Genomic DNA, 14,573 nt, shown 5'->3' on the forward strand with positions numbered 1-14,573 from the left:
CACCACACGGGAGTTCAGGGACAGCAGCAGCTGCCAGAAAAACTCAGCATCCACAGCACAGCCCACGGGGAGCACGCAGAGCCCACGGCCCCTCGCCCTGCGCTCTGTGGTTTGATCCTGGTGGGATCACAGAGGAGGACAAAACAGACACCTGAGGCCAAGGCTGGCAGCTCACAGCTCCCATCACCATTTGCCCCATAAAGCTATTTATGTGGTTTGGCAGCACAAGGGCTTCCAGAATAGCAAAAGGGTCAGGATTGATTTTTTAAAAAAAAAGCAACAGGTGATTTCTTTGAATTCGGCTGCGATTTCTCCAACGCGCTGCTGATCCCAGCCCTCGCACAGAGCACAGGGGGTTTCCAGCAGTCCCCTCTACTGCAAGCAGCTCTCCTGGAGGAGAGGCACTTTGCTTCTGCTCTGTTCACAGCTAAGTCAGCAAAAGAAGTTGTTCTTCAGTGCTGGGATTGTTCAGCCCTTGGTAAAACCAAAATGACAGAAAAGAAACCCCAAGAAACAACAAAACAACAAATAAAAGTAAAATTTACTCCATCGGCCCCCCCAAAAATCCACATCACACATGAGCAGAGGCTGAGAGGGTGTATTTAATGGCTGTTGTCACAACCCTGCCTGTGCTTCCCCCCTTCCCCAGGTATCCACAGGTAGCTGTGGTCAGGCTCCTGTCTCCCCGGGCTGACCCTGCCCAGCCATCCTGGCAGAACCTCCTCACTCTTGGCAACTCAAGCTTCCAAAACATTTCTTGCAACATCAAAGTGGAGCAGGGCAGCTACAAACACGGAGAAGATTAAGTCTGGCCTGTGGATTCCCTGGCAAAGCCTGTGCTGCCAGGGTTCAAAGCAGGACCAGCAATGCCCCACTGAACCCCAAATACACTCAGGAGCTCCTGGGAACTCCCACAGGCACTGCTGCCACCAGGGGTGGCTTCCAGCTGAGACAGGAGGGTCTCAGAAAAGCCCCCCTGGAATTATTCCCATATGGAATTCACTTTTCAATAGGTATGAAGTTTAATATCAGCCTCATCCTTCTGAAAGGCTAAAAACCTGCTTCCACACCTGAGCAAATGAGTCCATCAAGCCAAAGGGTGACAGCAATCCCCAGGGGGGACCCCAAGAGCTGCTGAGCACCTCAAAGCAAGGCAGGGCACTGCAGGTAAAGCATCTTTAGATTTTCCCAGTAACTGATGAAACAACACTACTTTGATTTTGGTTATGGAAACAAAACCTTTAAAAGACCTGCTGATGTATTAATTTTTGTTTTCTTAGCAGAAGAATAAATTGTGTGCCCCACTTCTCAGTGGTTTGACCACTCCACCTGGCAGCTCAAACAGTGCAGGTGTCAAGGCTTTCCCTGCTTAATGGCCTAAATAGAAATAATAAAATAAAGAAATAAAAGTGGGGGGGGGGGGGGGGGGGGAATTTCTGGTACATGGCAAGCTATGAGGAGGAAGGGACTGGCAAACCTTTACTGAAAGATGGGAGAATTACCAATTCCACAATTGTTCATTCTCCAGTCAGGCACCTGCTACTCCACGTTCACCAGCTCCCAGCTATCCTCTGACTGTAAAGGCAGTTTCTGCAGATGTCAGAGGATGAAAAAGATACACTAAACACTGCAGTGAAAGAAGAAACCTTGCTGCAATTGTTTGCCCACTCTTCCGGTAGCAGATTGAATTTGGGGAAGTATGAGACACAGGGCAAACTGGGCTTGACCAGAAGTGAGTAACAAAAATGCAGTAACCTTGTAGAAAAAGGTCTGTCTCCTTTCCAAATGGGACACAAGATCCCAAGGACTATCTCAAACATTATTGCAGAATCACCCGACTTTAAAAGTACAACCTTTTTTATATCCTTCCCCTACCCTGTACTTCATTCAAAATAATCCAGAGTTCTCAGCTTCTCATCACAAGTACCTGCTTCTTATCTTTGCACTGCAGGAAACATCACAGGCTAAAAAACTTACTTTAGAAACAGGCTTTTAAAGAATTCCTAAGTGCAAGAACTGCATTTAAAGAAAAAGCAGAAATGAGAGGAATGTACTTGGCAGGGACACTGACCTAGCAGGAACTTCAGCTTGAACCCCAAGTTGAAGCACAAAACTATTCTTCTCTTTTGAGGGTACAATCAAACCCTTGCACAGAAAGTCCCAACTATTTGAAGCTCCAGAAAGTGAAAACTTCACAGGTTTAGTGGGAGCAGACTTAAAACTTTCAAGGACCTCAAAATGACACCGTTCCTAGAGGAAATCCAGGACAGGCTCAGCTCCCACATGGGTAAGAACAGGAATGAAGGTGGAAAAGGTGTTCTGTCGTGGGCTGGAGAAAGAAAAGTGAATGGAGACATGGCCAGTTCCATCTGCTGGAGGTTCCAGCTGTTCTAACCAGAGCTTATTGCTGAGTTTACCCCACAGCCAACCCCAAAGTCCCCCCCCAAAACTGGGGGACCAGGCTGCTCAGGGGAACGGCCTCTGAATTCCCACTCTAGAATAATCCAGTAAAACCAGAGCACCTGGTAAGGGGAAGCAAGGCTCTCTGGAAGTGTCCAAGGCCAGGTTGGAGGGGGCCTGGAGCAGCCTGGGATAGTGGAAGGTGTCCCTGCCCATGGATGGAGTGGGCTTCACAGCCCCATCCCACCCAAACCATTCCATGCCTCCATCATACACCATTGTCCAGGTGTTCTTCCACGGTCACCAAGCACCCACCACGGCCCAGCCCTTCTAGAGGAGGGCTGGAGCTCACCCCCCCCCAGTCCCTATGTTTATTTGAAATGATGCTCTTGCCCCCAGATAACTTCCCCAGACAGCCTCATTGCTGCCAGAAAGTAGGTCAGTGTCATTTAAAGCCGCCTTGAAATGCATCTCCACAGAAACTTCTTAATCTTTAAAAAGAGAACGCATCAAATATTTATCGTGCGGTGCAAAACGTTGGGAGATGCTCATGGGGAGAGCTCATGTGTGTGTGTGTGTGTGTGTGTGCTGCATGAAATGGCTTTCCATGCCTCACTGAGCTGTGGAGGAGGGCAGCAGAGTGGCTGGCTGCAGATAAAGCCCCGTACAGAAGTCCTTATCTGCCCAGCAAATCACAGTACGTGACTCCCCAACTCGTTCTCCCGGTGCCGTGTGATCCCGGAACCCTCTGCTTCCTCCAGGAGCTCCTCTCAGCCCTAATGATCCCTGCTGCAGATTGTATCCTATCAGCCAGGCAGCTCATTCTCAAAACTTCAATATTCCTAATTATCAAACATTCAGCACTGCAAAATGTAGCTGAAATTTGCATCTCTGCAAGAGTGGCTCTGAAGAAAGGATGGAGCATTTGCATTCAGACTGGTTAATTCCTGCAGGATAACATTTCATAAACAAAATGCTTCATTGAACATGGAGATTTTCAGCTTTTACAAAGGAAAGTGAACTTTAAACAAATACAAATCAGTTGAGTGATTAACTTTAAGTGTTTTGGTTTTTTAAAACTAATCTTTATGTATAACTAGTATCAGCAGAACAATCTTTACTGATTAAAGAAGAGAACGATAGTGAAACTCAAGCCACTGAAAATTAAGGGGGGAGGTAGAAGACAACTGCAAGGAATCATTTAAGGTAAACAAGAGAAGGGGGAAAAACCCTAAAATATTTAAAAACCCCTATAAAAACACCCCACACCTACTCCCAACCCAGTCAGCCTGGGTAAGGTGAGCACCACAGGTTATGTAAGGCAAGCCTAAATTGTGGCCAACGTGAACAGGTTAAGGAGTGAAACTAAACATGCTTTCCCTTGCCCCCCCCCAAGCTTTGTCATAATCCTAAATGTTATCTTAATTAGCCTAATTGTCTTAATTATACTTTGCAGCAACTTGAGCCTTCGCAGCACAATTCCAGCGTCTTTTTTTCCAGCTTTGTTCCAGCGCTGGAAGAGGCGGTGACTCCTCTGCCAAAAGCCAAAGGCCACGTGATGCCTCCCAGGAAGTTTTCTCCCACCTGGGTATTCTTCTTCTCCAAAAGCTATTTCTTATTCCCTACAGAATCTTAGCCCAAAACATAACAAAAGAAGAGGCAGTGGTGGGGGAAGGAGTCACACTTTTCTTAGCCAGCTTAAATCTTCTCCGTGTTTTTCCACCTTGTTCGGCGAGAAGCTCTCGGTGCCCAACACTTCTCACAAAAGCTTTGCAGAGTGAAATGAAAAATCAGAAAAAGCACAGAGAAAAAAACCCAACCCAAACCACTTGCATTCATCTATGCCGCAACAATTTCATGGCACAGCTCCTAAAACATCCCATTAGTGCTGGCCTTGGAGAAGATTAGAGAAGAAAGCTTGAACCCACTGAAGCAAAGCTTAATGGGCTCTTGAGTTAAGCCAGAGCCTTCTCTTAAACAATGCCCATCATTAGGAATAATTACCTGTAGCTGTATAATCAACATGGCTATGATAACTGACATGAGAAGTCCAGATGTCATCTTTGGCAAGTCTTGAGAAATATTTCTGCTCCTTATTATACAACTGACTCTTGAAAGAGAAACGAGCAGCAAGAACATGAGGGGTGAAAAGCCACCACAAAATACTGCAGAATTCCAACCCAACCCTTGGAAGTACAACCAGAGTAAGAACCCAGCACCCAGGAAGGGCACAAGGTGGGTATCCAGCAGCATCCTGCCCAGCTGCCACACCCTGGCTTTTGATCAGACCACCCTTCTCAGCACCATTCTAGAAAGGGTCCTTAGAAAAACAAAGCTCAAGCTGATTTTTGGATCTACAGGAACACTGAGCCAAAGCAGCAGAAAGAGGCAGGAGAAACAAGTGTTCAGTGATGAATTATGAAAGGAAGCAAGGCATACCAGCATCAGGCTTCCACTGCCAGTAGCCCAACCAGGAGGACATCACCACTTCCCAAACCTCAGGAGAGCAGCTCCTTGAGAAGCCAGGAAACACCCATGGCTGGGTTTGGACTGCAGGTGGGTGTTTAAGGTGTCCCACCACCACAAGGAGAGAAAAGCAGCTGGCCACAGCTGCCCAGCCTCACTCCTGAGTCATGGAAACACTGAAACAACAATTATCTGTTATCTGAAGAACAGAGCTCCTGAAAAACATCACTCTGCATTTGTGTCTCCAGTAAACACCTGCATTCATACAAACACACATTTCTCAACTCCTCATAGTACCAACAAACTTCATCATCTAACACTGCTATATTATGGAAGCAGAGGCCAGGTTTGTTTTTGTCTTTTTGATCATTCTGATGATTTTAGAGACTCATAAACTCATTCCAGTTGTGAGGAGAAGGTCAGATCTCCCCCTGCTGCCTGTAGACTCCAGCACCCCTATTTATTGCAGGATTTCTTCCCCCTTAAATCTTTGGGGCTGTTCTCTGGCTTTTAGCACTTCAGCCTTAATTGTTAACCTCAACCTGATTAAACTGAAGTCACAGAGTAATCTCTCAGAGGCAGAGTGAAATAAGTCCTTCCACGTGCCCTGTTGTTGTTGGATTATTTGCTTCCCAGCAGCCAGTTCTGTACCATAAACTGAAACAGCCCAAGCACAATTAAAATTCCTCTTACAAAGCTCTAATTAACACAAAAGTTGCCCCAGACTCCCTAAAAACAAATGTGTGAGGCACCTTTAAGCTGGAAAGGAGGTAACTGAGCAGCTACAGATCCTCCTGACAGACAGAAATGCACAATTTGGTAGTGATGAATCATGCCTCAATTTACAAGACACATTAGGGATAATCCCCCAGACAGCATTGAGGTGGATCAATTGACTTTTGTTCCAGCAAAACTATTCCTTCCTGTTAAAAAGTCCAACAGGTTTCTTAAATATCAATAAAGGCAGCAGCAGAACCATGCCCATTCCTTGGAAGTACACTCCATGTCATTAGGGCTCATCAGCACGGATTTAACAAATTAAGTGTCTGGTTAATGACTCAGAAAATACCTATTTTCACTGATGCAACCATTAGAAACCCAAATTTTACAACAGTCAGAAGTCTGAAACAGTAAAACTTCCTTGTAACTCTCGGTAACACCAACAGCACTTTCCACCTTCATACCAGGTATCAGATGAAGCAGGAAAGGGAGGGAGGGGGTCTGGATGACCATTTCAGCATAATTAAAAGGTGTGTTCATGCACCAAACTGTGTTTTGGGGTCACTGCTGGGACTCCAAGTGGCCTTACCCTTACCTGGATGGCTTTGGGAGCTCATTGCTGGCAATGTCTAGTCCTTGGGAGAAGGGATTGGAGACAGATCAGTTCCCACGGGAGTAACAGCAGCTCAAAAGAGCTCCAGTGCTTCACCAATACATAGGAGTGGGAAGTGGGGATTAAATCATGGCCACCTTGTAAAATCCAGGGCACAGTGACATGCTGAGTCGTATGGGAAGTAATCCAAGAGGGTGGCAGAGTGTCTTCCAATAGCTTTTAAAATGGGAACCTGCAATTAAAGAAAAAGATGTCTGCGTTAGCAAATGAAGATTAACAGCCATTTAAATTGTACATTATATAACCTATTTATCCCTGAGATTAAACTACAATGCTATTTTAGGCATTAAGGGCTGCAGAGAGAGTAATTTTCAGAGTTGTAAATGTTACATTGATTAATAACCATAAAGATGCAAATTAATACTTAACATTATTTTTTAAAAAAACAATTAAACAACTTCCCAACGCCACATTCATGTCTCAGAAACCCAAAATTCCGTGTTAATTCTCATCCTCCAACAGCACCATATGAAGCCACTTCAGTCCAACAGCTTCCATATTTTAAAAGCCATATGTATGAGTGGTAACTGTACTTCACGCATCTGTTCCCCAAAGAAGTCTAAAGAAAAATTCCTCAGTGCCAAGAAGTGGTCTTGGAGCAGGAAGGAAAAAAAACCCACACAATCAATTCCACTCCCACTCTACCCAAGCCTCCAGCAGATTACTAAGAAGCAGCTCCATACTGCCCCAGGGGGAAAAAAAATCCACCATTCCCAATTATTTTGAGGCTGTGTAGTAGAGGGAGGGAGAGAGAACAGAGGGGAAATCACCCACAGAGTCAGCAAACTCTGGCCCCAGCCCCCAAAATATGGAAATACAGAAGCAGTAGATGCCCTGGTTTGGAGAAATCCCCCTGAGACCCATGCTGACCTAACCAGCCACCCTTAGACCAAAGGAACTTGCTCAAGTTCAGTTTTGGGGGGGGGTCAGGGGGTTTTTGGCACTATACCAAGTGACATCCAGTATTTCCCATCCTTGGAAGTGTCCAAGGTCAGGTTGCACCAGCCTTGGAGAAACCTGGGATAGTGGAAGGTGTCCCTGCCCATGGCAGGGGTGGAATGGGACGGGCTTTGAGGTTCCTTTCCACCCCAACCATTCTGGGATTCCTGAGCATCCCTGTTTTACAGGCAGGCTGTCTCAGGGATTGTGCTGTGCCACTGGCACGAGCTGCCAGCCAGCACCCCTGACCCAGACTGAACCCAGCTGTGCCCTCCATGCAGAGTATCCCACTGCCACAGGTGACTTCCCTTCTTTGCACCACAGAACACCCCAAAACCAGCAGCCCAGCCCTCCTGGGTACCCAGGGGAGCTCCTCCTGCCCGGCCAGGCATCACCCAGCGCTGGGGTGAGGTCACCCTGCTGGCAGCAGCCAGCTCCAGCCCTTCCCCACAGATCCAGCTGACTCTGCTCACCCCAAACTGCTCTGGCAGCAGCTCCCAAGGAGTGGTGCCCTGCAGCACTGCTGGGGCGGGGGATGGCAGCTGGAGCTGCCATGGGGACTGCTCCTGCCTTGCACAAGGACCCTCTGGCCACAGTGCCACGGCATTTCAGGCACTGCTGGCTGTTCCTGGAAGAGCTCTTAGCACACTCACATCTGAGTGTTCCTTTCCAAGAAGCAAAACCAGGTCTGAGACTTTCAGCATCGACGCAGTTGCTCAGGATGGGCTTTCTAAAGTTACTTCCCTGATGTGCAGGAAAATGCCTGCTTGAACACAGTCCCTTCCTTGCTGTGCTTCATTAAAAACCCCCTTTAATTGGCTGTTTCTCTGCAGCCCAAGTGTCTCAGCATCACCACTCTCCAAGTTCCTCTCTGCCCATCTTGCATTCTTAGAGACCTGGAACGCATTCCATGTTACACGTCAAATTCGAGAGAAAATCACTTAAATGTCATTTCCAATCCCTGCAGGTCTCTGCCATCCCGAGTGTTCAAGATGTTCCAGTCCCATTAATCAGCACATCCTGTTAAACAGAGCTGGGTCAGCTTAGACCAGGCATTAGCAAGATACTAACATAATTTATTTTCATTAAAACCAGCAGGTACTGTTGTAGCATAAGCCATCTCAGCTGTAGACAAGAAGGATTTGGAGTGGAGTTACCAGATCTCCCTGTCCTCATTTTCCCAGCACAAGAATGCAAATATGAGCATGAACAGTGAAAGTTTCCCAAAGAAGCTGGACTGAATGAATAGCACCAAAAACCATTCAACAGCACCACCAGTTTAATCCATTCCTACTTCTGCCCCACCCCTGGAAGAGTTCAAGGCCAGGGGCTTGGAGCAGTGTGGGACAGTAGGAGGTGTCCCTGCCCATGGCAGGGGGTGGAATGAGATGGGTTTTAAGGTCCCTTCCAATCACTCTGTGATTCCATGATTCTCTCCAGGACACAGCAGTCCTGTCTTAAATTACCTCCCCCAAAAGTGTAATTTTCAGGTGGCCCTTGCCACTGATCTCCATGCAGACCAATGCCAGGCCTCCACCTGCAAAAATTCTGTAAATTTGTCCTTTTGCCACCATCTCAAGAAAAACATCCCTTAAATTAAAAGAAGCGAAACGCCGTCTCTCTCCCTGTGCCTCGGGTATCGGGAGGTCTAGAGGCTTTTCCAAGCAAATTATCTCGTTTAGGAAAAAAAATAAGATTAAAAAGAAAAACAAACCCGAGTTTGTTTAACTTGTGCTCCAGTGCCTCCCAGGACAAGGGCAATCACCTCTGTCCCGAGGAACAGCGAGTCCACCCCAAGCATTGTTCCAGAGGCACGGGCAGGGACTGGCTCAGGGCCATCTGCCACTGCCACCCCGCACACAGGAGGCACCCCAGAGCCCTGCCTGGGCCAGATGGGGCACAGCAAAGCTCCCTGCTGCATTTTGGGGTGCACCAAAAGCTTTTGAGCTGGATTTTGGGGTGCGCTTCAGGCTACAGTGGGAGCTGAGATGGGCACAGCCAGGCAGAGCGTGCCACCAGCCCCAGGATCACCTGCTGGCCACAGGAGCTGGCCTGGCAGACAGCAAGCAGGGCCACAGGGACTGTGCCAGGGCTGGCAGGGCCACGGGGACCGTGCCAGGGTTGGCACATCCCTGGGCACTGAGCAAAGGAAGGGCTCGGGAGAGCGGCCACGGACAGGGCAGGGGTGGCACCGCAGAAAGTGCCCAGCAGAACTGGTTTGGCAAACAGTATTTAACCAGCACTGGCATCATCCAGCTTCCTGCCTTGCAGGAGAATTTTCACAGTCTGGTCACTGCTGGATTTTTAAAAATCTCAGGAACAGGAGCACAAGGAACCACTTAAAGCCTGCTTGTTTCAGCCTGCTTCTAGCAGGGCACACCTGAGAGCAGAGGCTCCCTAAAACCACAAGGGCTGGTGCATCAGCAGCTGTACCCTCATCACATCCCTGGATCAGAGGGTGGCCACAGTCTGAGAGTGCTGTCACCTCCTTGTCACAGCCCCAAATGAGCCTCTGTTCCTGCAGGACAGACTGAGGGGCTCAAAGCACCTCATTTCTCCCTGCTTGGGAGCCTCAGCAAACCACCAAGCGTGGCAAGGCGCCTTCCCTGGGTTTAAAGTAATTCCAGATCTTCTCTTACCCCCACAGAAAGCTTTTTTTTTTTTTTTTTTTTTTACAGTTCTGTCCCAAGACTGATTTGTTGATAGGAGGCCTGGAGCAGCACCCCTACTGTCAAAGACAGACTGAGAAAGCTGGGGCTGTCCAGCCTGGAGAAGAGAAGGTTGCATGGTTGGTCACCTCAAAGCAACATTCCATTATCTGAAGGGGCTCTGAGGAAGCTGAAGAGGGACTCCGCATCAGGAACTGCAGTGAGGGGTCAAGGAATAATGGGTTCACACTGGAAAGAGTAGGAGTTTAGGTATTTGGAAGAATGTTTTACTGTGAGGGTGGTGAGACCCTGGCACAGGTTGCCCAGGGAGCTTGTGGATGCATCCCTGGCACTGCTCAGGACCTGGCTGGATGAGGCTTGGAGCAACCTGGGATAGTGGAAGGTGCAGGGGTGGAACAAGGTGATCTCTTAGGTCCCTTCCAACCCCTTATGGTTCTGTGACTCTGTGGCAGCATGAACATTCACCTTGCTCCTCCCAGCCCCTTCCAGATGTGCTTCTGTGCCATCACAAGTCCAGATGTGCAGCAACCACTAATGACAGCCACCAGAGAACTTGATTTACAGAGCTCCATTTTTCAGAGCTTTCATTGCTCTCCAGCCCTGATAAGAATCTTGGCCTGGGGCTGGGCTTGCAGGCTGGGACCAGGAGCTGTGGTGCCCGGCTCTCTCTGACACAGCAGCACTGCTGCCAGCATCCCTCGGTGCAACAAAAGCATTCCACCTCCTGCCTCTGCTCCAGCAGCACCCAGCACCCTGGGGTTTGCTCTCCAAAAGCTCCCCAACCACCACCATGGGTGGGACACCCATGGAAGCAGCACCACCACCACCCCCTTCCAAAAGGCATCACCCACTGATCCTCCTGTTTGGCACAGATCCATTCCAACTAGATTGTTATTTTTTTCCCCAGAATCACCTTCCTGGCTGGATTTAGAGGCAAACAGCCCTGGGTTTAGACAAACACACCGAGCTGAAGGAAGGCACAGCCTCTCTCAGAGCTCCATCGATTCAAGCTCTCCTTTGACAACAGATCCTGCGCTTTAACCAGAGCGGGGGAAAGCTGCCTTTGCTTCTCAGGGTTTGTTTATAAAATACTGCCAATACAGGATCCACACACAGAAAGAGCAGGGAAGGAAGAGGCTCAGAAGTGCCTGGAAACAATTCACTGTGACCACAGGGAGATTTACTGCAGCTTTATCCAGGGTGATGGAACAGCTTGGGCTGGAAGGGACCTCAAAGCCCACCCCACTCCCAACCCCTGGCATGGGCAGGGACACCTTCCACCAGGCCAGGCTGCTTTATTTAGAGCAGAGCCAGTGTGAAACAGCCTCCTGAGCTCACCTCCCCTCCAGGGACCTCCATTTCCCAGCCACCACTTTACAAGGTGACAAAAAGAGTGGCAGCAGTCCCCAGGACCCCCAGAGCCCTGAGACAAGATCCCCTCAAGCCCTGCTTCTCCAGCAGAATGCAGCTTCACTGGATCTGCCCCACCAGAGCAGGTTGCACAAGCACTGCCCACAAGTGCTGCTTTTCCAGCAATACTCACACCTCTTCCAGGAAATGTATCTGCAAACTTCAAACACCATCAGACACCCTCCTCAAAGAGTTTGGAGTTTCTAAGCAGTTTTCTGTCTCTAAACACACACTGTGAGAATAGCAGGTGACACTGTGTAAAATCTACTGTCAGCTTAATGCTCAACTGTGGCCAGAAAAGCAACTGGATTACCATGGAATAATGAAAAATAACAATAAAGAAGCAAATTTGCTGCTGCGTTAGCCCAGTTCCTCCAAAACCATGTGGATTTTGTCAGATCTAGACACTCCTCTTCCTTTTCCAAGTAGGCACTGTAAGAGTTTCAGAGGGGCAAGAAAACCATCAGAGGTGTGGTACAAATTTCTCATGCAGGTGAAGCAGATTATAACAAACCTGCAGCCCAGACAGGGGTGACTTAAAGATATCATAGTGATGCAGAATCATGATTAACACAGACAAATCACTGATCATTCAGCTTTCCATCTATTTCTGTCAGAGCTAGAACTTTTCTCCCTGCTTTTGCTGGGTGAGAAGCTGAGTGGACCCAGGAGGAAGGAAAGGGTCCACAATTTGGAAAAAGCACAATTTGCACTGTGCTCTCTGCATTTATCTGCTCCTCCTTAGCTGCACTGAGAAACTGATTCGAGGTGCTGGAAAAAAAACAAAAATTTTCCAGGATTCCAAAAGCAAATGGACAAATTTGTTACGAAAGAGGACAAACACCAAGTGAAGGGGACCAGGAAACCCACGAGACAAGTCACTGCTTGAGAAGTGTCACCATGCACATGTCCTGTTGTGAAAGGCCTCCCAAAGTACATCCTCTTGGATGCTGCTGCAGAACATGGCAATGAAGAACTTTTAAAGACCTTAAAAAACCTTAAAATCTCATTTGAACGCCAACCTGCAGTCACCAAACCAACTCAGCCCTGCATTGTCCCACACAGATGTGACAGCCCTATCTCCCAAAGTGTAATTTTTGCTCTTTAAAACTTCCTATATTGCACTGAAATCACGTATCAGATTCTTTCCAGTTTCTACACCTGCAGCCAGTAAGTTAAGGGAAATACTGGCAAGTGGCAATGTTGACACAAAACTCAGGAATCCTCATGGAAGGGGGACAGAGAGCACAAGCAGTGTGAGCACTGAAGCCTTCGCTGCAGTTAGAGCTGTGGAACTGACAATTAAACAGGAAACCCAACCCAGTGGAGCTGTTACCTCTAAGAGCTCCTCTCCAAGGGAACACCAGGTACAAACATGCCCCAGCAAGGAGGATCCAGACTGACCAGTCCAGCCCTCTTTGCCAGGACATACATCCCATCTTGGCCAAACACATGGTTTCCCTGCAGCAGCAGCAGCACAGAGGTGCCTGCATGTGAGATCAAAAGCTCAGCACGGTGATTCAAACACCCAGAGCAGCTCAGGAACACGGCAGCACTTCAAGGAATCAGCCCCAGTGCATTTGTTTAGCAAATGCTGACTTTTCCCAGCCAGCCATCACAAGAGGCTCTCACATGACAGCCCAGAGCTGAACAAACACTGTGCTTCTGCCTCTCCCTGCAACTTCCACTCTCCAGCTCACACACACGGTGAAAATGTGCTGCTCACACCAAACACTGCGACCTCCTGACAGGTTCTGTGTGGTGACACCAGCAGGGATTCCATGTCTGGGCATGTTTGTCCTACATGTTCAAGTTTTCTGTGTGCACCAAATTCCAGGACTAACCAACTTCCCAGCTCACCCAGGAGCTGCAGTGCCTTCCTGGACAGCACCTGGGAGCAATCCTGCCACTGTTCCACAAGCAATCCTGCCATTATTCCACAAGCAAGTCCCTGCAATATAAACAGTGCTACACCTGCACTGAAGTCACTTGTGGCTGTTCATCTTGTTTCCGACAAATGGCAAGACACTATTAACTAATTATGAGCTGCTTTATTAACATGGAACTAATCCACAGCTATGGAAGGGTGGAAAACCTAGGTGGAAATAATTAATCTAATTACATGTAACAGAAATTGTCTACAAAAATAATCAAGGAAAATGTTTTCAAGAGTTTCCCAGCCTTTTGCTTCTTATAGTCACGGAACGCTCCACAGCTGATTTCCAGGGAATCACACAGATTCCCTGAGTAAAGCTGCTTTTCCCAAGCTCTTTTCAGTTGTGTCTCAAAGTCAGGTGCTCAGACTGATCTCTTGTGGAAGTCCAAGCACTGAGACAACAGCCCAAACTGAAAACATGGTATCTTGGTGAAAGTGAAAACACCCTTCGCCCATTTCTATGTTAAATTAACACAAAACTGACATTATTGAGCGTGGCCCTGGTAGCATTTTCCTCACAAAGTTTCAAACTGAGGAAATCCCTCGTGGTACCTTGCACAGACACTTTTGCAAATCACCACCCTGACCAGCACTTACAGCTGCTCTGAAAACCAAAGGTGCCTCCACAGCCTAGAAAGAAAAATAATCTGGTGGACACCCCAAAACCACCAAAGTTTTGTACCCTTTCTCCTTCCTTGCTAGGAACATACAGGAGTATCCACATGATTTCTGCTTCCACAGATTACACAGCAATACCACTGGGCACATCTCTGAGCAGTTTTTAGACCTTGACAAGAATTGATGTCAAAACCACTGCAGGCATCCCAAACACACAGAGAAGCAGAATCACTTTGGGAACAACCAAGTGGATGAGGAGTGAACTTAAACCCTCCCAAGTGTCCCCCAAAACTCTGAACAAAAGATCCAGAGCAAATCTGGAAATGCCACCTCATGCTCACCCAGGTTAAAGTGGCCAACAGCTCGGAAATTATTTTTTTTGAGAGTCGAGCAGGAAGAGCTGCAGATTCAGAACCGCCTGTTTGAAACCTGGGACTGTGCAAATCTGCAGGAATACAGAGCCCTCCTTGACTAGCAAGACTCTGGCAGAGGGTCTGAAAGAGCAGGATGCTTCTGAGCTCAATCCAGTTTCTCAGCAAGAGCAGCAAGAACAAGCAGTCTCACAGATGGATCCGCGTGGGAGGGAGAAAGGATAAAAGTCTGCCTCGGGAGCCTGTTCCAGCTGCTACCGGAGCCTCGCAGGAGTCGGCACCAATTGGGCAGAGCCACCTATAAAAATCTACTGCCTTGGCTTTTGCTGAGGCCCTCTTCTCTCCCAATTCCATGTCTTTCCCTCACCCTA

General features: G+C 48.1%; 1 protein-coding gene across 2 annotated transcripts in view; it reads right to left on the minus strand.

Annotated features, from left to right (window-relative positions):
• Positions 1 to 14,573, minus strand: part of HDAC4 (histone deacetylase 4) — a 183,526-nt gene that overhangs the window by 151,429 nt on the left and 17,524 nt on the right. For both annotated transcript variants that reach the window (XM_077180995.1, XM_077180996.1), the window contains exon 2: positions 6,182 to 6,431. In XM_077180995.1, coding sequence (XP_077037110.1) covers positions 6,182 to 6,203 — 22 coding nt within the window. In that variant the 5' untranslated portion in view covers positions 6,204 to 6,431. The remainder of the gene's footprint in view (positions 1 to 6,181; positions 6,432 to 14,573) is intronic.

The sequence above is a fragment of the Agelaius phoeniceus genome, chromosome 7 (genome assembly GCF_051311805.1).
Source record: "Agelaius phoeniceus isolate bAgePho1 chromosome 7, bAgePho1.hap1, whole genome shotgun sequence".
In the NCBI taxonomy this organism is placed as follows: Eukaryota; Metazoa; Chordata; class Aves; order Passeriformes; family Icteridae; genus Agelaius; species Agelaius phoeniceus.